At 40.2% G+C, this 26,925-nt stretch overlaps 1 protein-coding gene across 2 annotated transcripts in view; it reads right to left on the bottom strand.

Moving 5' to 3' along the window:
- The window catches only part of LOC120959844 (hemicentin-2-like), a 127,271-nt gene that overhangs the window by 33,157 nt on the left and 67,189 nt on the right, over positions 1–26,925 (bottom strand). For both annotated transcript variants that reach the window (XM_040383534.2, XM_049610183.1), the window contains exon 2: positions 1,577–1,866. In XM_040383534.2, coding sequence (XP_040239468.2) covers positions 1,577–1,866 — 290 coding nt within the window. The remainder of the gene's footprint in view (positions 1–1,576; positions 1,867–26,925) is intronic.

Raw genomic sequence — 26,925 nt, forward strand, 5'->3', positions numbered from 1 at the left:
GACTGCTGTACGCAAAAGGCTCTTTTTTACGGGGGCACCTTTGATCATTGCGTCGTGTTTGTACGCTCCTTCGCCAAAAGGTAAAAAGACGAGAACCCTATTCCGAGATGATGTTTGCAATTAATGAAGCCCAAAAGTCAGCAATTGTTGGGTATACTTTTTTTCTTCCCCTTGTATTCCAAAATCGTTTGTTGGCAAGCATCCTTCGCCGTAAAACAAAAAACGACCAGCACAAGCAAATTAATTTGTCTTTCCGTTAATGAATGTTTATTTTCCCGAGGTCGGTACCAGCTTCCGCGATCGGCACTCATCATACGCGCTACGGGCCACGCCGCCACTGTTTCGCGATACGTTTGTATTCTTGATGTGGTGCGAAAATTTAATCGAATCGTAGAAAACCCCTTTGGCGTGCCCGGAACGGCAACGTGTACCAAGCGGTGGCTTGTGCGCTTGCTGGTGAAGGTTTGCATAAATTTTGGCTTTTTTGGCGAGTCATCGAAACAAAATGTTGTACACACGTGCATCGCACACAAGTTGTTTGATGTTGGATAATTTAAATAATTATGGATGGCTCCGACGTCAGAAACAAGCTCATTATTCACAGTGAAATAACAAGTCGAGCGAGGGAAAATTACGAAAGGTAGCAAATGTGGTGATAAGTTAAATGTTTCCCACAACTTAAATAAATGAATGGCGAAAGCCAAAGAATTGTGTGTTGTATAAAACAAAACAAAAAATGTATAGAAAATTCTAGCTTGGTAATTAATTGATCAACACATGATTTAATCAACAATTCACGACTAAATTCTTAACCTCGTCTAAAATTTGCTTTAAACATTTTTGATAACATTTTGTAGTTTCATTCTAATATGTAACAAATAATTTAAAAAAATGAAAGCAATATTTAAATTATTTCATTTATTCGCCGCTGAAGTTGAATGAAATGTTCAAAAGCCGTAAGAATATCTTTTACAAAAGCATTTATTAAGTTAACCGATACTCTTGTTAATCCGTCTCTCTTTCTTTTACGAGATCTTCAGGCGTTTGGCTGTATAAGCTAATTATGCTTTTGTACCCTATCTGAGAACAGTAAGGACTGACTAGCTACATGTAAAAATTTATGTTGGGAATCAAATACGATCAAATCTGCATTTGTAGGAGCCTACGTGGCTGTAGAAAAGACCGCCAAGTAGCTCCCAAATATACGATAGTATTGTTAAATCAGTATGGCAATGTGATTAAATCATAATTCACGCAACCCACACCTACAAACGTCTGGTTAACTTAGTAAACCGTTAAAGCATTGCATTTCTGGGGCACTTCCAGACCCAAAGCCTGAGGGCAAGTGAATGACAATCTAATCCTTGCTGTCAACGTGTCCCTTTCGACTCTTTCGTGGTTGGCTTCTAGGGTACAGCAGTGCCTTCTCGTAGGCTGCATTTATGTGATAACATTGCATATGGATCTGGTTTTTTGGAGTGGTGCAAAATCCATACAACATATGTTTGATGAACGGAATGCACCTAAGCGCAGGGACGCAAAGCGCATGCTGAGTTGACAGTGAGTTGCATCTTACCGTTTTGTTGCCCAGGTTCTTCACCCGGCAGCTCAGATAAGCGGATTTGCCAACGAGTCCAGTCACATTCCTCGGCGTTGTGTCGTCAAAGTATGGTTCCTCCCATTTGCTTTGCGAGGTCTGCCCCGGTGTCTGCTGTTGGGCGTGATGCACGCCACCGAACTGGCTGGAGGACCCGGACGCAACCGAACCGGACGCCACGTACGTGCGCAGATGGGCCGTGCTGGTATCGAGGAATGATTTATATCCATCGTAGGGCTGATGAGGCTGGATGCCACCGCTGGTGATATCTGTAATTGGAACGCGCGCGCGCCACAGCAGCAAGCACGGCGGTAGATGGAGAGGAAAATTGTATCAGTACATCGATCACGCAAAAGCCAGCAGTCGGCGGTTTTCCCACCCATCCGCTTGTCGGGGAACCTATGCTACTTGACGGGGGAGAGATTGTGGTTTATTAGTTAGAGGTGTGGCTGACTGTGGTAGCAATCGTGGGCACGTATACGGTGTCGCACCGATGGGAAAACTTGGTGGGTTCGCAATCGTATTTACGTGCGGTCGGTTGCGATGGTGTTTATACTCATCTGGTGGTCGTTTCATCTAGCATGGGTACCCCATTACCTAACCTCTCGATAGATGCGTATTGTCACAGACAATTTCGTTTGTGGCTTCCGCTATTCTTCTGCCCTCCGCTCCGCACAACATTACAGGTACATAACTACCAGCAAACATCGCCATGAATCTGTTATCGCAGCTGATGGGTATTATCTTCCCATCAGCAACCACCCAAAGCAATAGGACCAGAGGCAGAAGGTTTGGAAGTTTCAGTGCACACAGTGCATAAAACAGTGAGTTTCCAGTGCGGCGGACAGCGCTGGTAACGGTGAAATGGTACCATGCTACCGAAGATGGATGGACATGTGGTGCCCGTCTAGTAAGGTTTCCTGCCTTGCCAGCTACTACAGTAAGGGTACCCTTTTGCCGTTGATGCTAATAAATAATACAACATACTCGTTGGACAATCATTTTTCATTTAAAATAAATGATCCGTCAGAAATGGTGGACGGTTGGTACGGGATTAATTTAGCTTCGCAGCGAAAGGTTGCAGTAATTCTTCACGGGTTAAATGAAAGATGAAAGGGGTCAGTAAAGTTAGTTTAACGAAGAAAAATGACCACGTCTAATTCTGAGAGGAAAAAAACTCAACCTTTGTTTGGTTTATTTTAGTTCTATGTTGAAATCAGAAAAAGAATAATAACGTGATTTTAAACAATTTCAATAATGGCATCAATTAGCTTTAATAAATTACTGCCGCACGAGCGTTCAATATTCCATTAATTAGAATATGCGGTGAAAATAATCATGGCATGAGCTAACTAAAAGAAATATCTTTAAGTGACATGAGAACACTTGCATTGCGGGAATGCATCATTGAGCTCAAAATTATATAATTTACCTATTCAAATCAGACTTGGATAGTGCTCGTCCGCTTCAATAATTCTGCAGACTATCGGCAGTTTAAAAGCAACCAAAAATTGCTAACACAAAATAAAAAAAAATCTGTTACACTAAAATAAGTCTAGTAAGATTTAAATTGAGCCATTAGTAAGTGTATAAATTCAACAAAGTAGTAGTGCCTTAGCATACACAATGTTAATTGCTCCAGTTTTGATACTAGAAATTGAAAAAGAAACAAATATGTTAAGATTCATTACGTTGCGTTGTTATGCAAAAAGCTCGCCGTACTATTAGGCTCTACTTTTGTCGATGATCCTTGAGCAGACAGACCGCTGCTTAACTCATACAAACAAAGCACTCACACTTACGGCAAATAATAATACCCTTGGCGGTGGTGATGATATCGTCCTCACCTTTTAATATGAACCTCTAATAAACCCACACTGCAAGCATACACCCAAGATACGTAAGCTCATTCTGCTGTTTGTTCAGAAGGTGTCTTCTCAGCCTGGGCGCATCCTTCTGCAAACGAAAGCTGCAATGTCTGTGTTGCAATGCAACGAAGATAAATACACAAAACTTGTATTTTTTTTTCTCTACCGCCTTTGTTCGCTTTGCTCGGTACGTTTGCGTGGCCATTGCACCATATACATATATAGGCGTGATGGGTCTGTTAAAGTGTTCTTTTAGACTCTGCCGCCAAATTAGAACGGTTGAAAAGATCCAGATGCGAGCTTTTTTTTCTTTCAAGCGCTGTTACCGAATGAAATTCGCAACATGAACTCAGCTACAAGCAAACCAGTGTGCCAGAAGGTTGACTTTGAGCCATACCCGTGCCTTTGAGTGTTTGCTCAGCTGCACCGAAAAGCATCATCCGGGTGAAAGTACGTTTAACCGGCTAAATTGGGGAGTTTCACAACATACACATACACTCACACGAACAAGTGACTAAGACCTCGACAAGCGCACAGTCAAAAAAGGCCGAAAAAAAGCCGAAAAGCTAAAAAAGACTACCCGTGGATCCCGTGAGGGATGTGTCCTTTTTTTGCTGCTTGATTTGAAATATATATATTTTTCCGCTTTTTGACACAGTTTCCACCTTGCAGGCGAGCTCTGGTGCATCAGATTCTTTCACGTACCCAGTGCAGTAAAAGTTTTCGCCCTGCAAGGAAATGAAACACACTTCAAAAGTACAGCACGCATTCGCGCCGGATGCTTACTTGTTCGAGGTTATGGCTGCAAGGTGAGCAAGGAGGCCTCGTATAAACGGTAACAGCGAGTCGAAAACAGCTACGAATGCCCTACCCACGGACAACTACCAAGGCAACAGAAGGGAGAGCGAGCATGAAATTCTTGTCCTATTTCAATAAAGTTTGTATTTGCTTGCTGAATTATAGCGTTAGTTTTCCATAAATTACATTGTCGCCCGTCGACCGTGTTTCAAGACGGTTTCCAAAATACTGTTACGGTGCGATCTTTGCTACTACTTGCTTATAGCAAACACACGTGCATCGTTTGGCCAAAGGCATGCTTTCTTGCTCTAGGAGAAGGATTGCAATAGTACGGAGCCACGCGTTGGCAAGTAGAAGCATTGCTTTTGGTGCAAGTGGAACCTGAACTGTTGGCAGGGTTTGGAGACAAATGCCGGCGATGTAAAGTTATGATCCGGTACTATTTCGGGAAGATTTCAGTTCGCTGGGGTGAAACGATTAGGCGGAAACGGAATACGACTTCCATTTTTACGGGCAACATAAATAAACGAAGTTTAGATTCAAATTCTTGCACGATGGTGCTGTTTGTAAAACAATCACACAATTGTTTTCATTTAAACATTCGAAATTCGTGCAAAATTCAAACATCCTCAAAACATTTTCTTTATTCGAACATTTATTCACAACATTTTGTTGATAAAACAGCTCTCACGTGCGTTTTTTATTACAATAACTATTTTATTTTGATTAAGCTGGTCTCGTGGTAAAGTCGTCAACTCGTACGACTTAACAACATGCCCGTCATGGGTTCAAGCGCCGAATGGGACCGTATGTAGGGCTGACTATCCTGCTATGGGGAGTAATTCATAAGTCACTGAAAGCCAACCCCACAAGTGGGTACAGACAGGCCTTGACCGACAACGGTTGTTGAAGCAAAGAAGAAGAAGAATATTTGATTTTGATGGTCGATACAAAATCTTAAAATTCCTCAAAAAATCTAGAATTCTGATACACGACATAAATCTTGAAAGGCTTTAGATAGGTAGATGTAGAAGCATATCATCATTTAGCGAGGAAGATTAGATTTAAATTTATAGACCCTTAAACTGCTTATTTTTATGTATTATTCTACCACGTTCGAAACCAGAGCGATTTTTCCTGCCTCTGGATCTCTCTATCAGCTAAATCCTTCATTTTATATGCCCATCTTCTTTTCTTGTGCCTAAAACTAGTTGATACAACACACTCCCGAAATCAGCCGGAAGAAGTTCGTCCGGTTTGCCTGACCGGAAGGATAACACCACTGGATACACTTCGCCGAACGTGACAAATGAGCTTGATGGATGTATTTTAATTATTTACCGCATCATAAACTCTCACTTTATCTCCCGGATACATTGGGTAGGAAGATAATCTGCATCGAAAGAACCAGGAGGATGAAGATCAAAATAAAGTCCGCCTTTTTAAATTATGCTTACAATAGACTTCATACCGGAGGCCTCACAAAGGTTGAATAGAACTTCTTTGAGAGGAAGGTAAAGTTAAAAGTGGGTCCATAAAATTATGGTTCAGTTTTTCATCGACCCAACCTTCAAGAATGTCGCACGACGCTATTCGAAAAATGTAACACGCCGTCGCCTTCTTCATCCGGTACCATCATAGCTTCGGTAAAATAACTCAAACCGTGTGGTTTTAAAACGGCCCAAACGGTAGACTTTGGGGCTTTCTATGAAGCTTTATGCATGTATACTTTACGTCCTTCGTTCTAGTTGATCCACAAGATCAACCATTACACGATGGGTTGGAGGCAAGGTCCTGCCAGGGCATCCAGTGTCCAGCGGTTGAATGGAAAGAAATAATTTACTGTTGGGTTCATCCACAATCCATCGGTGGTATGCGACACCGACGGAACGACCAGAACCACGGGAAGGCAATCTTTGCACAGCGGGTGTTTTCGGTTTATTGCCAAAAAGATATATTAACTACTGGGCCATGCTAGTGGCAGGGGTAGAGCCGAATCCTACCTCATAGATGGGCAAATATTTATTCACCTTTACCAAAATTGGACCGCTCAAAATGTCACGAGAAGTTATTTCCTTTTCCCGTTCCGTTCCGGACGGAACCCAACGCACTCGGCCAAGCCAGTTTTTACGATCTTACGATAGCGGTCCTGGTGGACATTAATTTACCTGCAACCGGTGGTGGGGTCTTATTAGGATCATCGTGAAGAATCTGGCGGGGAAAACTTTATGGGAGACTAATTTATGAGGTAGCTACCGTTTTTTTGTCCAAACATTTGATTTCTGCCCTGTAGTTGGCTTCTTTACATTAAAATTGATGCAATTTAAATTCCTTAGAGTACATCGCATCATTTACGCTAGGTCAAATTAACCTCAACACTGCCGCGCTAGACGCAAACAATCACCTATACGGCACTAGGAGCACTCTTAGCATAAACCTAAACCAGCTCTCGGTTACTTAAAGATGAACATTGTCGTGCTTATCCTCCCGGGGATTTACGACTATTTTGCTCTATAAAAGAAGTCATTGTCGCTCGTAATGAGCTTGGATGGCGCATAGAATATCCCGTTAAGCGTGCGTTCGAAGGCGAACTGCAGGTACTAACAAGATTTTAGAGAGATACCCAGCCATCCCATGAAAAAAAAAAACACTTTTCGAGAGCAGTTTGTTTGTTTAAATTTCAATGGTAAGTTGATTTTCTTCATTGACTATTGCGCCAAGGATAAGTAGATTTTGTTTTGCTGTTTTGTTGCTGTTTCGTTGTTTTCAAATAAGAAACGTGGGACGAATTTTAGGGATCCACGGTGCGTTCGGCAAACTTTCCAGGCAAGCCATTCCCATGGTGATGCCAAGCGTTCCGATGGTTGTAAACAGGTAATTACTTCAATAAAGTTAAATTTTGCTTTCCACGCCTCGTGTTGCTGCTTGTGAGACGCATCCGTATAGCATCTCGGTGTTTTGCCTCAGGGTACCAGTCGGAAGTCAGTAAAAAACATAACGAAATAAGATCGCACTAAATCACTTGTTCAACTGTTTTGCAACAAGTGCTCTGTTTTGTGAAGCGGTATGCTTTTATGGCGTGTTTTTCTTCGATAGAAGAATGATGTAGTTAGGTAAAATTGTAAGTAAAGAGACGGAAAAGAGAAAATTATGTTTAATTCCAGGAATTATTTGCATGGTCACGGACAGAAATTTAAGTAAAACTTTTTAATGACAAACAATACGTTATTTGAAAAAATAGTCCAATATTTCGAATGTTTTCTCAATACACGTCAATGTATAAAATAAAGTGTATTTACTATATTTACAATCATAGATAATTCAAATTTCAAACCACTCTTGATGTAACTTGACTCCTCCGCAGGATGTTTTCATTAGCAATAAATCAAAGAACCCGACAAAAAAAAGGTCAAATTTCGAACTTCTGCTAGTACGTATGTCCTACTAGAAGATGCATAAGCATGTTTGGAAGTGCTCCAAACACACCAACAAAAATCGGTTGCGAATCACTGAAGTGGAAAATTAATACGTATTTATTGCACTGCTCAATCGTGTCCCTCTAGTGTCCACCAGCCCTTGCAAATGACAAGCTGTTGAGAATGATCGGCACACAACTTAACCACCAACTTTAAGCTAACGGTACTAAGTCACCGCTGGCCGGAGAAATGGTAGCATTCAATTTATTTTTATGGTCGCACATAAATATGCCAATACGTCTTGTCACGCCACAAATGGGTAGCATACGCTTCCAAACCACGGAAGTACCGATGAACGCAACTGACAGATGGCTAGTTTGAAGACCCTAGGCTACAGATGCTCTCGATGGTTGACGATATTACGATCCCCTAACGATATGGTATTTATTTTTATCAACGTAATCTCTACCCACATTCGGAAAAGGGACAAGGGTTCCCCAGCGAAAGTGGATCCTTCTCAAGAGGTAATGCCTGGGAGTATTTTTTCTTGAGATTTGAGATTTCATATATTGTATACTTACGGTCGAAAAGCAAACACTCGATTAGGATATATAGTTGAAGCGAGTAAAAATCATTAAAACATTTATCAGGTAAATTGAAATTTAAATCTAAATGGGAACTTTACACCCAATGAACGTGCGTTTTATCAGACAATAAGGAGATGACTTTTTTACCATGAAACCTTCTTACTAAATGATTGCAACATGTGAATATTTTTCAGGCTGCGAACGACAATGGATGGAATTGAATTGTTATAGGATACTACTTATCAGCCCAATGTTACTGAAATAACTTGTTAGTTATTTGACATACGAGCAAACATTACGTTTTTGTTTATCAATGTGTGTATTTTTCGAATTGCGTTTTATATTCCATTTCTGATTGAAAACAGACGACTCAAAATCCATTTTTTATAAATACCTCGGTAAATTCCCATTATCCTGTAATATCAGCAGCATCCTTTGCATATGATACCGTGCGTTATCCTGTTTGAAACTGTGTCACGATTGAACAAAAAAGAGTATCCCGCACACAGATCGAATCCGTCAGCTTCGCTGTTGGCTCGATAAATCAACCTGACACATTTCACCTTCAAAATGCTATTTAACAGGTGAAATCGAGAGTACTTTTCCATCAAATATATCACTTGGATCGATCGTGTAAGAAAATGTATACATGTGTGTGTTCTTGTTCCACTCAAGTACGAAAATGTTTCCCATTCTACCACATCGAACATTAAGCGGGTTAAAGTCTCGAAAGGTGAAATGAGCTACGTTAACTGACGGTGCCAACGAAGCGTGGAAAATGTTCCCGATCAATTGCGTGTTTCTAAGCACCTTTTTCCGGCCACTTTTGCGTTCCATATCCACCTTACAGCTGACGTGTCTAGGTAAGCAGCAGCGAATGAAAATGCCAACACCGACCGAGTGGAAAAAGTAATGCTTCAGATGGAAAGGTACGAGGTATCGGCCGTTAAGTGAAACATTGATTGAATTCCGACGGAAAGAAAAATTCGACTATCACAGCCCACCCTACGGTAAACATCGTAGAGTGGGTAAGCGAGGTTCTGGATAGCTCAGCTTGAAACGGATTGCCGCTGGTTCTGGTTTTATTTTTCATTCGATCGCAGTCATTTTTCACAAATGTTCATGTGAACGTGCGGATGGCAGCTGCGTAAAGTGTGATATAAATTTGTATTTTGTAAGTATGCTTTGGAAAGGCAATTTCGTTCTTAGGAAGTAGATGGCTTTGGCACAGAAATGATAGGAAGCCAAAATAACCAGCACACGTCTATTGATTCTTATTTAAATTTAAAAGAAGGCAATGCGAATCCACACCGCACCAGTTTAAAGTGGAAAATAATCTACGGCAATGCAGCAGCAAATTGGAGACACCCGGCACGGTGAAATTTCACCATGAGGATGGAAAAGCCATACGTTGAGAGGGACAAAGTGATGGCCGTGAAATTAGCTAATCCTTGGTGATGGCAAACTTTTTATGGAATTTGACAAATGGTGTATTCGTGACTGATGGGATTAGAAGCTTAGTTAAAATTTCAAGCTTGACATAGTTAGTGACAAGTTTAAGCTATGGTTTAGTGGCATTTCGCAAGACAATTCGAAATGTGTCGATGTATAATTCTGAAAACGGATCTTGATCGCTTGGATCAGAAAAATTAAAATTAAATGTACTTTATGCGCCTTGATGCAGTAATAAAATTCAAGCAACGATTCAAACGATTGATAAGATGTGATAGTATCTCTCAATCACTCAAACTTAATGTATTCAACTCAGGTCAACTATTTGGTGTTTATCTTTTCTCTAGTCTGCTCAATACTGTAAGCTTCATTTCCAACCCGTAAAATCCCTATATCTTCAACGATAAAGAAACCCTGTAAAGAAACCCTGTATCTTCATCGAACGCCGAGAAAACCTAGGATAATATGCTTCCAACAATGTTTTTTAAATAGGTTGAATAAATTTAATGTTCAGAAAGAAACGATAAGAATCAATCATCCATATCACTTGTTTTAAAATGTTCTACTTTTTTGCTGCATTTCACAATTTGACTTTAATCGATTAGCATCTGATGGCTTTGGCGCGAGTGAAAAATGCTTCTCAGATGATTAATCAATTTTTTGATGGATGATATCTTATAATCTGTATTTTTTTGAATGCTACAAAAGACTGCTTGTTTTCACAAAAACGCTAAACTCTCTAGAATAATAAAACCAGTGTTTTCCTGCACAAGTTGGTAATGATTCACGCATGGCAGCCTCATTGCTATTATTGTCCAAAATAATTCACTTTGCTGAACAAATGTTGCAAAAGTTTTTTGTTGCAGCTCGTGCGAGCAATAATGAAAATTGTTAGCAAAAAGTATTTCTACTTTGTTATAATTCAACTGATGTGAGAGCCTCATGCATGCTCGAAGGTAAAAACCTTTTGACGCCCAATGATTGTCACGCAATTGAATTGAGAAAAGTTTGGCTTTCCCCCTTTCTTTCCTCACCACCCAGTTTGTTTTCCAATACAATTGCTGGCCTTTTGTCACATATGGCAATCTGTTTTCAAATCCATATCGATGACGAAGGGACATAAAAATGAGTTATGTTTACGTTCTGCCAGACAGATTTACCAAAACTGGAACTGGTGTGGTGTGGTTTTATTACGATTTGCAGAAACGAATTCCATGCAGCTTGCTCGCATTCCCACACACCAAGCTCCTCGCACACCGCAGTTCACGGAAAAGTATAGAAGGACGCTTACCCTTCCCATAGTCGAGGGGGCAATCAAAATGGGAACCTGCAACCGGCAACAAATTAATATGGTTGACTCGCAAAGTTTCTCTCGCGCTATGTGTGGTACACGTGGAGGAAAGTTTCTAGCCTTATATTTCGAGAAAGTACCACAATCGAAGTGAAGGGCACAGAAGTAACCAGCGGCATAAGTTTCAATATGAAGATATTTTTATGGCACATATTAAAATGGTGACATGTGGAGTTGCAGAAGTCGTTACGATTTATTTTGAAATTTATTACATAACATTACATAACAAATCTATCGCTTGTTCTACGGGATATGATCATATATTTAATAAAACGTAGTCGTTTAGCGTTGAGAAATATTAAATTTATTTATTTTTTCTTTGGCGCCACAACCGTTGTCGGTCAAGGCCAACCTGTGACACCAATGGACTTGGCTATCAGAGACTAATCAATTACTCACAGCACATCACAGTAGGATAGTTAGTCTAAAATATAAGAGGCACGTTTCATACGGGGTTTGAACACATGACAGGCATGTTGCTAAGTTATGCTAGTTGACGACTGTACGACGGGACTAGCCACAAAGAATCTCAATCAATCAAATTATAATTTGTTACCTTTAATGTTATAAACGCATTTTGAGTAAAATAAAATCGTTTAAGCTTCAAAACGAGAAAATTTATTTATCATGAAATGCATTTTTTTTATAAAAAAGGATAAACATTACCACAACTTCGGTCGTATTTTCGAAATACATTGTAGGATTTTTTGTTGATTGCCGACAATTTTTGGATACTTTCCATTTTTTTTAATTGTTCGCATGAATTATTTTCAATTGTATGGATTTGAAACGATTTGCGTTGAAACGAGGGATGAACCCTCCAAATTACGGTAACCAACTAACAAATCCGAGAAACTCTGTTGTGTTATAACATTTTTTATTACATATACCATAATATAAAATAATCAAATTAAAATTGGCCTCGCTTAAATGTATGGTTAATTATTCTATTGCGTGTGTCCATTCTGTTGAGTATCTAAAGCAAGCTGAACAATGTCTGTCTTAAAATGAGTTTTCTCTTGTTAACGATTTATCTTCTCCTGTACGAAAAGATGTGTACCTCTCTTTTATAAGTTCATCGAAACATTTCACCTTGCAAGCGTGCGTCTATGTACGTGTCGTGAATAGTTTATTTAATTAATGAATACGAACTAAAATTTGTCTTTCCAGCACTGTCCCGTGATACTACATCCAAGTGTGCCAAGTGTTATGTCTTGGAAGCTGTTAAGATTCAGCGGCCCTAGACGTCTGTCGAGTTTTCCATTCCACAAAATGTATTAGCATAAGTTCAAAGAGCTTCGTATCGTTCATGCAGTGAAATTAGTCTGAAAGCGGTTCAAAGCTGGTGTGCTTTGATCGGCCACTGCTACTGAGAAGCTGGGTGCGTTTGAGCACGAACCGGGATTACGCTCAAGGAGAAGTTAATTAGTTATTAATTTCATCGGAACCAAGCACGACAGAAGGCGCTACTTGCAATCGATCGGCTGGTTGATGGGATTCCTGAGGATTGCTTTTCAAACCAATTAACTTTACGCTGGGAGGTCAGCGTGGTGATTAATCCAAGGGGTTTGATACAATAGCAGAAGCTTATACAAATAATGCAAATGCCGTACATATGAATGAATGAGAGAGAATGAGAAATAGAGCAAGTGTGTGTGAGAGAGAAACAGAGAGAGAGAGAGAGAGAGTAAGGGAGAGATTTACTTTAAGAGTAAATCTACTTAAAGTCTATTTATTGCTCCTGTGTTCGAAGCTAAGGGAGCCTCTGAACAATTTCAAAATTCACACGTCTGGTACATGGCTCGTATAGGACATTTCCAACACTAACAACCTAACAATGGTACACCATCGGTAGACCCCCCTGATCAACAAACGTACGTTACCCCTAATGTCTACAAGTTTCTGAACACTGTGATAGAAAGAATTGAACCTTCAAGCATATGGTTTTGTGCCCGATTACATACAAATCTCTTTTGAAAACAGTGTCATAAAAAGAGTTTATATGGCCTGTGCGACCTTTTGCTAGCAATGGGGAACAAAAGAGACAGAGAAAGAAAAAATAAAACCCAGGACCTGTCATCTACAACCGTCCACGACCACAGCACGGTGCCGGATGGATGGATGTTACCGGTTTATGTTTTGTGTGATAAGGTTATGTTGTGTTTGGCGCACGAACAAAAACAATAACATCGTGCCATATGCACGAAACGCTTCAACGAAGCATGCGATGCAATGGAGCATTTTCCTCCAAACCTAATACTACGTCCATGCGTCATGGTATGTTTATGTGTGTGTGTGTGTGTGTGTGTGTCTCTGTGTGTAAGTGAGTGTGAATGTAGGCGTGGGGAAAAACGTAAAGCTCAATGCTTCATCTCCGGTCGCTGAAAGCGTGTGCTTTCTGAGACGAAAGAAGACAGTAGTTGAGAAGCGTCTCGTTCACAGTTGGAGCACAAATAGGACAGGAGGCTAAACGAACAGGCCGAGTTAGCAATTGTGCCACGCCAGGGATGGCAAACGGGAGAACGCATCAAATAATGGCAACGTCATCAGCACGTCACGAACAGAAGTTTGTTATCATAACAGCCCCTAGTACGTATGGTAGCAAAGCAGCATTTCGAAGTTGGTCGTCAAAAAATATTCAGCAAGCAGGAAAGCACCAGCACGGGGAAATGTACGCTGCAAACAGCAAAAACTACCGAAAAGTGGGTAACAGCGTAAGAGATTTTCGATTGTGTATGCGTTTATGGTTATGACTCTTTTTTCGCTTTGCTAAAGGATGGAGGGCAAAATATACTTGGTGATGGTGTATCGAGATACGCGAGTTCGCTTTTGATTGACGAAAGTTGGCTGACATGTTTCATTGTTTATTATTATTTCTTCCTTCGCGTTTCTTCCGAAAAATCGAACCTGTAGGCTGCTACTTGTACTGCCAAACGTATCGTGAATTTACTGGCAGTGGCATATGATTAGATTCGAATTGTCTGATAGGCTACAACCGCCCGTCGTGGTGACACATCGTCAGAGTGGCAATCGAGTAATGGCCTTCAGTTTGTAAGCAAACTGGCAGTCGAACAAATCGGCAATACAACGTTAGAAAATAAAAAGGAACAGCTACAGAATAATGTGTGCCGAAAAGTTTTCCTTTCAGCATCACCCTTACTACACTTTCTTCCAAATGTTGCGAACGAACTAAGTTTCAAGTTTGCACCTCGGAATACGCCGATCGTTTATGAAGAAAGGGTTCGAAGAATGCTCTGCTTCCTGCGTTTTCGTGATAAACTCGTAGCACAGCGGGTGTACTGCAAGTTTTGAAGAAGTTTCAACAAACTGTCAGTACAGCGTGTAGCGTTTTACCAGAAGCCTCGGTTGTTATGATGCAGGCGGGATGCAGCGCGTCGAAGTATGACACACTGCTGACAGTTCGGTTGTGCAGCTGAAGCAGAAAAAGTACAACGTGCTGTTTCCTTTAAACCTATCATCTCGAAGTTGATAGCGTCTCCTGCGAAACGTACGTTGTGAGATCGTGAAGAGGTTGTGGTTCCACAAAAGTTAAACCATCATGGTGTACATTAAAAGAGCTGAAAGAAGACTTTAACCATTGATCGTTTGAAGTAGTTTTTGAACGCTGCTGGCTGAAGTATTGTCTCACAGCCTAGCTCAGGAGTATGATAGCGTGTATGGAAATTTACAAATTATTCGGAATTTATGCCAAATTATGGGATCATGAAAATGTATTTGTTATCTTATAACCGTGGTCATGCTTTCATTAAAATATTACACCCATTTTTTTTTTAGTTTCCTAGTATACAAGATTCGTGGTATTAATCAAGTCAACGAAATATGTTCACTCTTATCTGTTGAATTACGTTTTCAATTATGTTTAAGCATTTAAAATATTATGCATGAACTGTACTAGAACGATTTAATAATGTTTTTGCTGTATTTTTTTTAACACGATGAGATTGTTATTGTTATTTATTTTGTTTAGAAACGTTTTACAAAATCACTTATTATAAGAAATACGTTGTTGTCCAGTTGCTACAAAATTTAAAAAAATGAAGATAAAGATGCATTTGCATTGTTTCGATTTCTTTCCTCCATGGAATATACGTCTTTAATTTAGCAGATCATGTTCTGTCATCGGGCGAACGAAAGACTTCAATCAACTGCCAAAGATGCGTCCGTCACTCCGTAACAGTGCCATAAATTCAACCCCTACGAGCTAATTCACTCAAGTAATTACCGTACGACCCATTACTTATGGCCCCAGAACCCGTTCTACCGGCAGAAAATCCACCTTCACTGGCGATAATGGCGAGCAGAAGCTACGAAACTGGAGCAAATGGTAACCAATGTCGGTGACTTGGCAGCGACATCACTCAGCGCCTGTAATCACAGGCATCGCCATCGCACATCAAAATCCCATAACCTAACCTAACATAATCTAACCTAACCTCTGGGAATGGCACGAAACCGAACCATGACCGGTTTTCATCAGAACGCTGACATGATGTCGCAGGAAGCGACGGATGAAACGAGCCAGAAAGTGAAGTACATGTTCTTGAGATGTTACAGCTTTCTTATTTGGCCGGGTACTGCGACAACGCCGCCGTGGACGTCATTAGCAAACTGAAGCTGAGGCAAGACAAAGTGTGTATACATGCTTCATCTAGCACTAGAGGATGCAACGCTGTGCCAGGGTACCGCTCGTTCAGACAAGGTGTAGAAATGGATCGTTTATCCAGCGACCCGATTGTGTTCTACGGGCGACTTTATCCGAGCGGACGCAAGTAAGAAAGAGCGCGCGAAAGGGCACCCTGTTCCTAATGCTATTACATGATAATTATTTCGCAAATAAATTAGACGCCTACATCCGACCAGCCAACCACTAACCCGAGCATGTCATTCTACACCAGCGTAACCAGCGTACGTAAAAGGATGGTACCGACCGACCGGCTCACCCTTGTGGCTGCATGTTTCATATTCCACCACTTGTGGACGTCATCTTGGGACACTACCACAGCAACGAAAACGGACATTTGTAATTGTGTACATCGGTTCCTGAGGGCGAAAATGTCCTTCATCAGGAAAAAGCAACTCAACGTGATGTGTCTTGATGGGGAGATATTTCTTTGCCGGAGTCAGATTTATCCGCACACTGGGACGGGCCCGGAAAAGGGTAAAGTGTCGGTAAATGAGAAACGTGCCTCGGCATAAATCTTCGTATGGAGAGGTCTTAGCATTTCAATTTGTTGCTTTTTTACTCACTCTCTTGATGTTAGTTTTCGAGGGAAACTTTCCCGCTTCTGTTGCAGCTACAACTGTCGTTGTTGGTTTGGTGCTGTCATGATCAGCTTACGAACGATGATAGCTTGCAAAGGGGAAAACCACATGAAAGAGGCAGATTGTTGTTTTCTTTGTGCACCCTTCGTCTTTCGCCCGTAAGAACACTGAACTGTAAAGGTGAAGGCATGAAGATAGGTTCATCAGGGTACCCATCCACCCTTCACAAGTGCATTCAGCAAGAGGGAGGTTCAAAAAAGTGGACATGGATATAGTGAGATAGATGGACAGCTTTCATCGTTGTCATTTCAAGGTTTTCATGCCTATTTTGCATGACGTTTTTGAAGAGTCTGTTTCCCGATTCCACCTCCGGTGAATGTATATGACCATGTGTAAACCAAGCTTTTATGAAACTGCATTATACATATTTGTTCCCATCATACGAATGAAAACTGGTACGAAAACTCCTACCATGATAATTTGTTGTTGCTTTTAACACTCTGGGCGCTATGTGGATCGTTTTCGATCCACAGTTTTTTTCATTCTCCTTCTTTGTGATTGATCTCTCAGCAACTCTCAGCAGAGCATATTGCAGCGGGAAGAAAAAGAGAGCGCATATTGCAGAAGCTACATTGTCTCTGAGGATCAGAAAGAGAGTGAGCGATCGTTAGCCAATGAAACTCGCAACGCTCTCTTATCTTGTACTGTGTTTTCCGCAGAAAACTAATGCAAAATGCCAGCGCCCAGAGTGTTTAAAAGTGATACCAGTCAAATTTACTCATAAAGCTCTATCAAATACAAACATCGGAGGTTTGACTAAGATATTAAACTAGTTAGAGATACCTGAACTAGTAAATCCAAAACCACTTAAACACACAGTATTTTTTAATGTTAAAGCGTATCTTTACTTGTGCTTCACATTGGTTAGCTTCATTACACTTCGAAAATTTGAAGAAAAACTGCTGCAAATAAATGAAACGTGTTTTATAAGAATATTGTTTATATATGTTATGATTAGCTCTCAATTTACAGCATTGTTAATCAGAAAACATTTTAAGTTATATTTAATATTTTTCGTCGTTGTTTGGCTTGGTCATAAGATTATGAAAATATTCTTCGTGGTGGTGTCGATAGCTCTATAGAAAATTTAAAATACTATGGAGGCGCCCAGTATTTTACAAAAACTTTCTTGCAACATTTGAATGTCAAAAGCAACATGTGTCATACGGATACTTGCTTCACCAAAGCTAACATACTTGTGGAATTATTATATTTTGAGGTTTTAAATACAATGTCTAATACATTTATGTCAAGAGACAATCATCCGGAGCCAAAAAAACAAATGGCATGGAGGCGCCTGGTAAATTAAAAAAGATGAGCTGAAGGATACTTAAAAAATCAAAGCTCAGTCGACAATAAGCAACAACCTAGCATATACTAATCTTACCATCTACTTGAAATTTTGTCTTATTATATTTTTTTATGATTTGTTAGAGTGGGTACACAAATGTTACTAAAATAATTTGCCAACATAAAAATTCCGCACATTTAAAAACGTTATTGCATCACTCAGATATCAGATGGACCAGAAAATTAACACCAATGAGCAACACACATATATATTGTCATTATCGCTGCTCATCGATTTGACACCACCTTGATGCTGTATAAACCTGTCCGGAAGGCTTTTCGATGCAGATAGCATTAAAGTGATTTAATATTGTCCGTGCAACTAGCTGCAAATGTGACATTTAAATAACATTACGCACAGATCATAAATTCCACACATCGTTCATCTGCATGTATCTATCTCTTTTCATTGCTTGGAAAGTGTACCTGCACAGATGTTCAGCACCTTTTCAACTTTTTTTCATTAGTAGTTGCAGTGTATGGAATCCATTCAAGTGGTAAGCTTTCATGACCTTATGACTGTTTCTGACAGGAGATTAACTGGTGCCCGGTGATACACCATATGAAAATAAAGTCTCGAATGCTACTAAAACTCGTAATCGTTAATCGAAAACCATGTGGGCGAACGTATGCGCTTCAGCTTTGATCAACTGAGGTGTGAAGTTGATAGCACTTTGGAGTACGCATGTGGCATGAATCCTTCAATAATTGCTTTGAAAAAATAAGCTAATAAATAAAACATAAATTTTATTTTTTACGATGTCATCGTAAAATTTTTGTAAATCACATGAGTTCGTTAAATTAACGAGAAATCTAGTTTACTGCTACTGTAAAACAATCACGTATATTTAATTCTTAAGCAACATTTATTTATGTAAGCGTCTTATTCCAAGCAGTAGAACATGTCTCCAAAAGAGTCAATTAAATGCTCGAACAAAATAACCTTCTGAACATGTCGATATAATCCCCGTAAACTCCAAGGTAATTTACTAGAGCTAAGCTTGTTTGATAATATTTTGAAGATGTTTTTATGCTGATAATCATGGATAGGGTTGCCAGGTGATGTATTCTATAGATGCGCCAACTGCTGTCAAGCCGGATAAATTCGATTCCTATTCCGACTGAATTTTTGATAGCATGTTGAACACAAGATTAAATGAAAAAAATGAAGATCTAAAAAGTATACATTTTTTTTCATTCATTACTGAAGTTGCTGTTATTTTTTTGTTTGCGTTATGATGTTATTGTAATGTTATTTTTAGTACGATTTATAGGTTTGTAATAAAAAAGGTGCTAGAGCAAGAAAGGAATAATTCATCAAAAGTGAATAAAATTTCCTTTCCAATGATATATTATTCGTCCACCTACTACAAATATTCACACCTAAACCTAAGGTTTGGAAAGAATTTTCAACTTTGACCGGACATAACTTTTGAAATTGAAATGATAGAGTTATAATAATACAGGTTTTTCTTAACTAACTATTTTGCTTTGTAATGAAAACGATATTTTTTTAATTCGAGAAAACATCGGACTTCTGACCGCCCTTGACCTACTGTGTCCTCGTAGCAAAAACTGGCTATCCGACTGCGTGGTACTAATAAGTTCCGAAGTCATGCATAGATCGGAAGAAGTAGTAGTAGAAGAAGACATTATAGACCAAAACAAATCTATTGTAAAACAATCCAGCCTCTCACAGATTTAATTAGACAGATGGCTAGATCCGGTCAAGAAAATGATTTCAACCTTCTTCAACCAGTAAGAAAGTCGAAGATATTAAATAGCCAACGAGGGACCTGAAAAAAAAACTTTCCAGTTGCTGCATCCTTTCAACCCTTTTTATCTTTTGTATTGGGTGTTTCTTTGCACGATAATAAATTTTCGCACGGTTGATTTTTGAAAATTCTGTTCAACCCTTAGGAGGACGTAGGTTAAAAAATAATAAGAATACATTTTCCCGATTTTTTTTCTCGTGTGGAAGAAATCAATAGAAGATCTCAAACAAAGATGCAAAGAAAAATTAACTGAAAAATGTTAAAATTCCATGCATTACACTTGTTTTTAGTTGCTTGTGCATTCTATTTATTACATTCTTACTCTTATTGCGTAAAAAATAAGTTAAAAATCTTTCAATAACTTTTTTATCATATAGTTTAAAAGCTTTAAAGTGGATATCTTGTGTTTACACTAAGACGATGCAGCATTTACGAAACTTTAAATCATTTTATGAGTGCAGTGAAATAAAAAGCACTTTAATACTACATGCTTACCAAACACACGCATACATTTTCAGATGTAAGTAACATAAAACTTTGATCATTGACTCAAAGCTCGTCTGGCTAATCTAGTTTAGAAGCTACAGTAACCTGATGGATCGTTCACTGGCTATGATGGATTGCGCTGTTTCTTGATGATGACGGTGGATGTTTTTTAGTCAATACGGTGAAACAGTCGCTTTATGCTCTACCGTAGCTGCAAAAATGTACGTGCATTTTTGTCGTCATTTTACTGCGCATGGGAGACACATTAGAGAATTTTACAGCCTTAAAGTTGTTTGATGCCAATGCCCTGAAGTTTATAGGTTAGTTTTATAGATTGACTTACAACAATCGATTTTGTGTTGAAGTGTTTTATTAAAATTATGTGGATGTACTTAATTTTATAAATTGACTTTTTTTTTATTATAAACCTATCACTTGAATTTTTGAAACCGCGTCAACATCCATTTCACATCACTGGTAACAATTGCTTATAATTTGGTATTTTAAAAACCCATTGTCTTTCATTCCACTTCATATGATGGTATTTGAAAACCACTCCTAAACTCCTGCATCCAGCTGTACTGTAATCTTTACTGAATGCTCGCAATAAACTCCTGTGGCACTGTTTGAGCTATATTATCCATATATACGCAGCAAAAGTGTTCGAATAAAAACAGCCGAACTGCAGATTGTAGCACAATCACCGTACCGCAACCGCATTTTCACCGCTGCAATCCGCGGAAACCGTAGGGCGGTGTTAAATTTTTATAGGAATTGGAATTTTATGTACCACGGAAAATCCCTACCGGTTGGTGCAGTTGTCCGCAAGTTGGTGCAAAAAAGTCATCCCTATCCCTGAGCCGTTAACGATCACAGCAGACGTAACCAACGTGGCGTAAAATCCGGGCATGATTTCGCTAATGGATGACAGAGGATTTGAGTCAATCGATCTACTCTCACACACAAGGGTTGGAAGCGTCGATGTGTTTAGATTTTTCTTGCGTGCTAAAACTAAGCATTTTGAACCAATTTTTTCTGTATATAGGGGAAAGTAGGTTTTGCATGAGATGAATCACATAACAGCAAGTGCAGGCACGGTATTGTTTCGCTTTCCTCATAAAAAAGAGTAACACCGTTGTCAACTGAACACCTTGTTTTTCTGAACAATCGCTCGACTTTCCCAACAATTTGCCTTATGGCTGATTGGCGTTATAGCCTTGTCTAGTGTTTCAAATAAACTTCAACTGCAATGAAATACCAGCAATATATTTCATTGGCAATAGCTTAAGACCGTAGTATACTTAATTGTTCAAATATGCAGCTCAATTGAAAATAAAACGAAATCTTTGTGAATTATACATTATGTAAGCATCGATTTTTTGAAAAAAAAAAATTAAGTAAAGGATGGATATTTTTTTATGTTTTTCCTAGTTTAATTACTTTGCGAGTTTAAACTGTTAAATTTAGAACTGAATGTTCTTGATGGCTTAAATATAAAAAAACTGGCTTTAACATAAAACAAAATATGTGTTCATATCTAGTGAAAAAAAAATCAAGAACAGCCTTGTATTGCAATAAATTAGGAACAAATAAAAAAAAGCTTCAGAAGTAAAATATTTAGAAATAATCATTGATAATAAACAAACATTTGGACACCTCATGAATGATGCCATAGCGAAAGTAGCAAAAACAAGTGGTGTATTAGCAAAGTGAACAAAGATTTAAACGTTTTTCGTATAGTGCAGTTTTACAAATCCCTTATTTAATCACATTTAGATTTTGGTGCTTTTCTTATTTTTCTTGGCAGCTACAAAAGTTACAACGTGCACAAAACAAAGTTATGAGGGTAATGTTTATTATTGGTCGAATCACTTTATCTACCGTTATGTTTTACATTTTGCAATGCACTGAATGTCAGTAAAATAAAGAAAAGCGTATCAAACAATGATTTTCATACATAAAATTATATATGGATTATTATCAAGATATCGGGGGAATGAACAAATAGTTCCTGGGACGGATGTTCATCGTTGTCCTACTAATAGATCAAATGAACCGAGAACATCAAGCTTTTTTTCATTAACAACTCCCAGCTGCTTAAAGAAATTGAAATGCATAATCAAATGCCAAGACAAGCTGTTAATGCTACAAGTCTAAACTAATTTAGATAACATTGTATGTTAAACATATAATTAAATCATCCACTCGAGTTTATAATGAAATCATATTCTAAATCTACATATATGACATAAAGGTCATTCTCGAACCTTTGAAGGGGACGTGGAGGGATCATCATCATCATCAGTAAGTTGTCATTTGTCATTAAAACCATTTCTCTACTTTCTACAAAAAGGAACTAAAAGAAGATCCTGTATATTTAGTAGTACTGTAAAAATAATTTATTGGACAATCAATTGATACACCATTGATACATTATTTAAACAAATTATTTCAATACAAATAAGAACACAATTATCCAAGATACCTTAAAATATACAAACGACGAAAATTTAGTAGTGTATCTGAGATGACATGTGTTTAATAAATAAGGCTTTGAAATTGTGTGTGGTTGATATTTTTAAAGCCATGAAGAAAACTATACTGTCAACTGGAATTTCTTCTGAATGTACGATCTTATCTTACAAGGTATTTTTACTTTAAACTGCTCGAAATTATGAAATTAAATTTTGCATGTTGTGGTAAATTTAATAATGTTCTACTTTATTTTATAAAACCCCTGTAACATCAGAAATACTTTTAAGAAGCATCGTAAGTAGTGAGTTACAGCATAAGCAAGCATAACTAACATGGCAGACATTCAGGTCATTTTTTCCTAGTACATTGGCACTGGTTATCTAACATAAATTAAGATATGTCATGTGTTTAATGCTTAATAACAAAAATACTGTAGTATGCTACATCTACTAAGGCGAAGAAGATTAAATGTATGTATTTATGAGATCAAATACATAGATGCATAATTTAGAAGCATTATCAACCTTATTCAGAGTCGGGTCTTTGAGTTTCAAGAGTTGTTTTTTATTCTAAAATTGGTGAATGTTAAAAAATTAGATAAATAACTTAGTCAATAAATATCTCAAATGTTAAATGAGTCGAATCGGGTGTATCATTTCAGAATCGAGATAAATTATTTCAGCAATCTTCATTTTCGTAAGACCACTAGTCCTATCAAAACCCGACCATATTGCTGGCTTCGAAATAGAAAAAAACGAAGACCGAAAATCATAAAGCCGGAAGAGCACACCAAAAGCATGAAAAGCTAAATTCGCATAGTTAAACTCTGGATCAAACAAATCTCCCAGCTTGAATCAAGCCGAGTGCATGGACGATCGCCTCGTGGGAAAGATAAATTATTCATTGGAAGTCAGGAATCGAGGCACATCGGGATGGCGAAAGTAAATAACGACAAATACCAAGCATTACTCAATCTTTATTGGCAGTCAAATCAGGCCAAGGACCATCTGCCGTTGCCTTCTGTAAAATTTAGAGATTGAGACTGGGCAGTATTTTAGGAATTCTGCTCTACATTACTCGTAAGTTTTGTTACTACTTTACAAACAATGAATAATTTACTTAAAGATGAAATAATTAAGTAATAAAAATAAAAACAACAAGAAAAAAGCCTTAAAAATGTTCCATTTATGTATAAAAGGACAAATGCTAGACCAGTATTTACACATACGAGATTATTTGCTAATATCTCAAACTATGGTATACTAGTACCCGTGATACATTAGGTGTAGAATGAAAGTTAAAGATTGATTGATAAAGAAGAATAATATTGATACATATGTGGAACTTACACTTATCTAATTATTATCCTCTCTAAAATCATTTGTAGGGGCTTCTGGAAACATAATAATAACTAATATCTCAATTAACTTACATTCGAATTTCGCTCACCAAACAGAACTTGATTTCTTTTCGCATAACTGGTACACAAATAAATATCTTATCTCTTTTCATCCCCTTCTGCGGAATAGGCTCCTAACTATTGGTTAAACTGTTCAGACAACCCGTTTTTCTGAGCGGACTTGCTTCCTTAAGTTTGGGTGCTTGGAAAATTTTCTCTATGCGTACTAATGTATCAATTACTTTTCATTTCTCGAATTGAAAAAAATATAGTGCTGTTGAACCACTATTTTAACATTTACCATTACCAAGCTAAACAATTTTAAATAGTTTGTAATAGATGAAAGATTTTCCCAGTATCACTATATTTAACTACCGAATTTGTGAACAGATATTTTTCCGAAACATTTATGCAGCCTTACATTTCAATCGTCGAAGAATTGCATAAAAACCTGTTTGTCGCTGACGAAAATATAATATTTGTACTAGCCCGGTAGTGGTTCGCCACCCCCTACTAGTTTGACTCCTCTGGTCTAACGATGTGCCACTCTCAGGAGGCTAGGATGAGAGAGAGAGGCTAAACGTGGCCGAATGGCATGTTAGAAGGAGAGGGCAAGCTAGGAATGAGCGAACGGCTAGGATCGGTTCAACGGCGCGCCGCTCTCGAATTGCTCTTTTCGGAAGAGCAATGCCCGAGATGCGCGCGTAAGCGTATCCTATCTTGCTTACGGAAGTAAGCGACAATAGAGAGCATAGGAAGTAATAAGGGATAAGCGTAGGAGCGTTAGGATTAATTTGGATTAATTAATAGCAAGAAATGAATCGAATTATGTAGCATAGCATAGCAAGAATAGAAGTTGGGTCATATAATTATTTAAGGATTAGTAAGGTAGAATTTTAGGTTTAATTATTTAATTAGGAAACTAAGTTAGTTTAGGAAGTAAGGAAAAATGTTAGGCCGGCCTTCTCACGTAAGTGTAAATTACGCATCGCTACAATAGCACGCGTTGCGAGAAGGGCTCGCGAATTAAAAATGAGCAATAAATTGAACTTCTCACAGCCAATGAAATAAGCCTTATTTATTTGGTTGGCTTTGGGATCGAAAGGATCAGAGTTGCTTCCAATCGTCCTCGCTTCGACGAGAGCACCGTTACGGGTTAATTGCCCTGACGTGCTGGGAACATTGGTGGCTCCAGAGAGGATAGTAACTCTACCTTAAGACCCAGAGCAAGAGAAGGTTCCGTGCCAGCCGGAGGACACCATTCCCGGCCCGGAAGGAAGGAAGGACGAGCCAGCCGGAGGACCCCATTCCCGGCACGGAAGAAAGGAAGGACGAGCCAGCCGGAGGACCCCATTCCCGGCACGAGCCAGCCGGAGGACGCCATTCCCGGCACGGAAGGAAGGAAGGACGAGCCAGCCGGAGGACCCCATTCCCGGCACGAGCCAGCCGGAGGACGCCATTCCCGGCACGGAAGGAAGGAAGGACGAGCCAGCCGGAGGACCCCATTCCCGGCACGAGCCAGCCGGAGGACGCCATTCCCGGCACGGAAGGAAGGAAGGACGAGCCAGCCGGAGGACCCCATTCCCGGCACGAGCCAGCCGGAGGACGCCATTCCCGGCACGGAAGGAAGGAAGGACAAGCCAGCCGGAGGACCCCATTCCCGGCACGAGCCAGCCGGAGGACGCCATTCCCGGCCAGCGCAGTGAAGTAAAGTGCAGTGAAGTGAAAGCCGGAGGAAGCCATTCCCGGCCAACGAGGAAGGAAGAAGGGCCACCCGCCCAAGCCGCTATCCGGAGGACGCCATCCCCGGCCAGCGCAGTGAAGTGAAGTGAAGTGAAAGCCGGAGGAAGCCATTCCCGGCCAACGAGGAAGGAAGAAGGGCCACCCGACCAAGTCGCAATCCGGAGGACGCCATTCCTGGTTAATGCAGTGAAGTGAAGTGCAGTGAAGTGAAAGCCGGAGGAAGCCATTCCCGGCCAACGAGGAAGGAAGAAGGGCCACCCGCCCAAGCCGCTATCCGGAGGACGCCATTCCCGGCCAGCGCAGTGAACCAGAGTGAAGTGAAGTGAAAGCCGGAGGAAGCCATTCCCGGCCAACGAGGAAGGAAGAAGGGCCACCCGCCCAAGCCGCTATCCGGAGGACGCCATTCCCGGCCAGCGCAGTGAACCAGAGTGAAGTGCAGTGAAAGCCGGAGGAAGCCATTTCCGGCCAACGAGGAAGGAAGAAGGGCCACCCGCCCAAGCCGCTATCCGGAGGACGCCATTCCCGGCCAGCGCAGTGAAGTGAAGTGCAGTGAAGTGAAAGCCGGAGGAAGCCATTCCCGGCCAACGAGGAAGGAAGAAGGGCCACCCGCCCAAGCCGCTATCCGGAGGACGCCATTCCCGGCCAGCGCAGTGAACCAGAGTGAAGTGCAGTGAAAGCCGGAGGAAGCCATTTCCGGCCAACGAGGAAGGAAGAAGGGCCACCCGCCCAAGCCGCTATCCGGAGGACGCCATTCCCGGCCAGCGCAGTGAAGTGAAGTGCAGTGAAGTGAAAGCCGGAGGAAGCCATTCCCGGCCAACGAGGAAGGAAGAAGGGCCACCCGCCCAAGCCGCTATCCGGAGGACGCCATTCCCGGCCAGCGCAGTGAAGTGAAGTGCAGTGAAGTGAAAGCCGGAGGAAGCCATTCCCGGCCAACGAGGAAGGAAAAAGGGCCACCCGCCCAAGCCGCAATCCGGAGGACGCCATTCCTGGTTAATGCAGTGAAGTGAAGTGCAGTGAAGTGAAAGCCGGAGGAAGCCATTCCCGGCCAACGAGGAAGGAAGAAGGGCCACCCGCCCGAGCAGCAACCGGAGGACGCCATTCCCGGTCAAGTGAGAAGTGCAACAGCAGCAGGAGAGCAGCAGCAGCAGAGCAGCAGTAGCAGAGCAGCGGTAGCAGAGCAGCGGTAGCAGAGCAGCGGTAGCAGAGCAGCGGCAGCGTAACGTCAACATTGTTACAAGCCTAGTAACACCAGCGAAGCGTAATACTGCGAAATCGTGAGTAAAAT

The sequence above is a fragment of the Anopheles coluzzii genome, chromosome 3 (genome assembly GCF_943734685.1).
Source record: "Anopheles coluzzii chromosome 3, AcolN3, whole genome shotgun sequence".
NCBI classification, from domain to species: Eukaryota; Metazoa; Arthropoda; class Insecta; order Diptera; family Culicidae; genus Anopheles; species Anopheles coluzzii.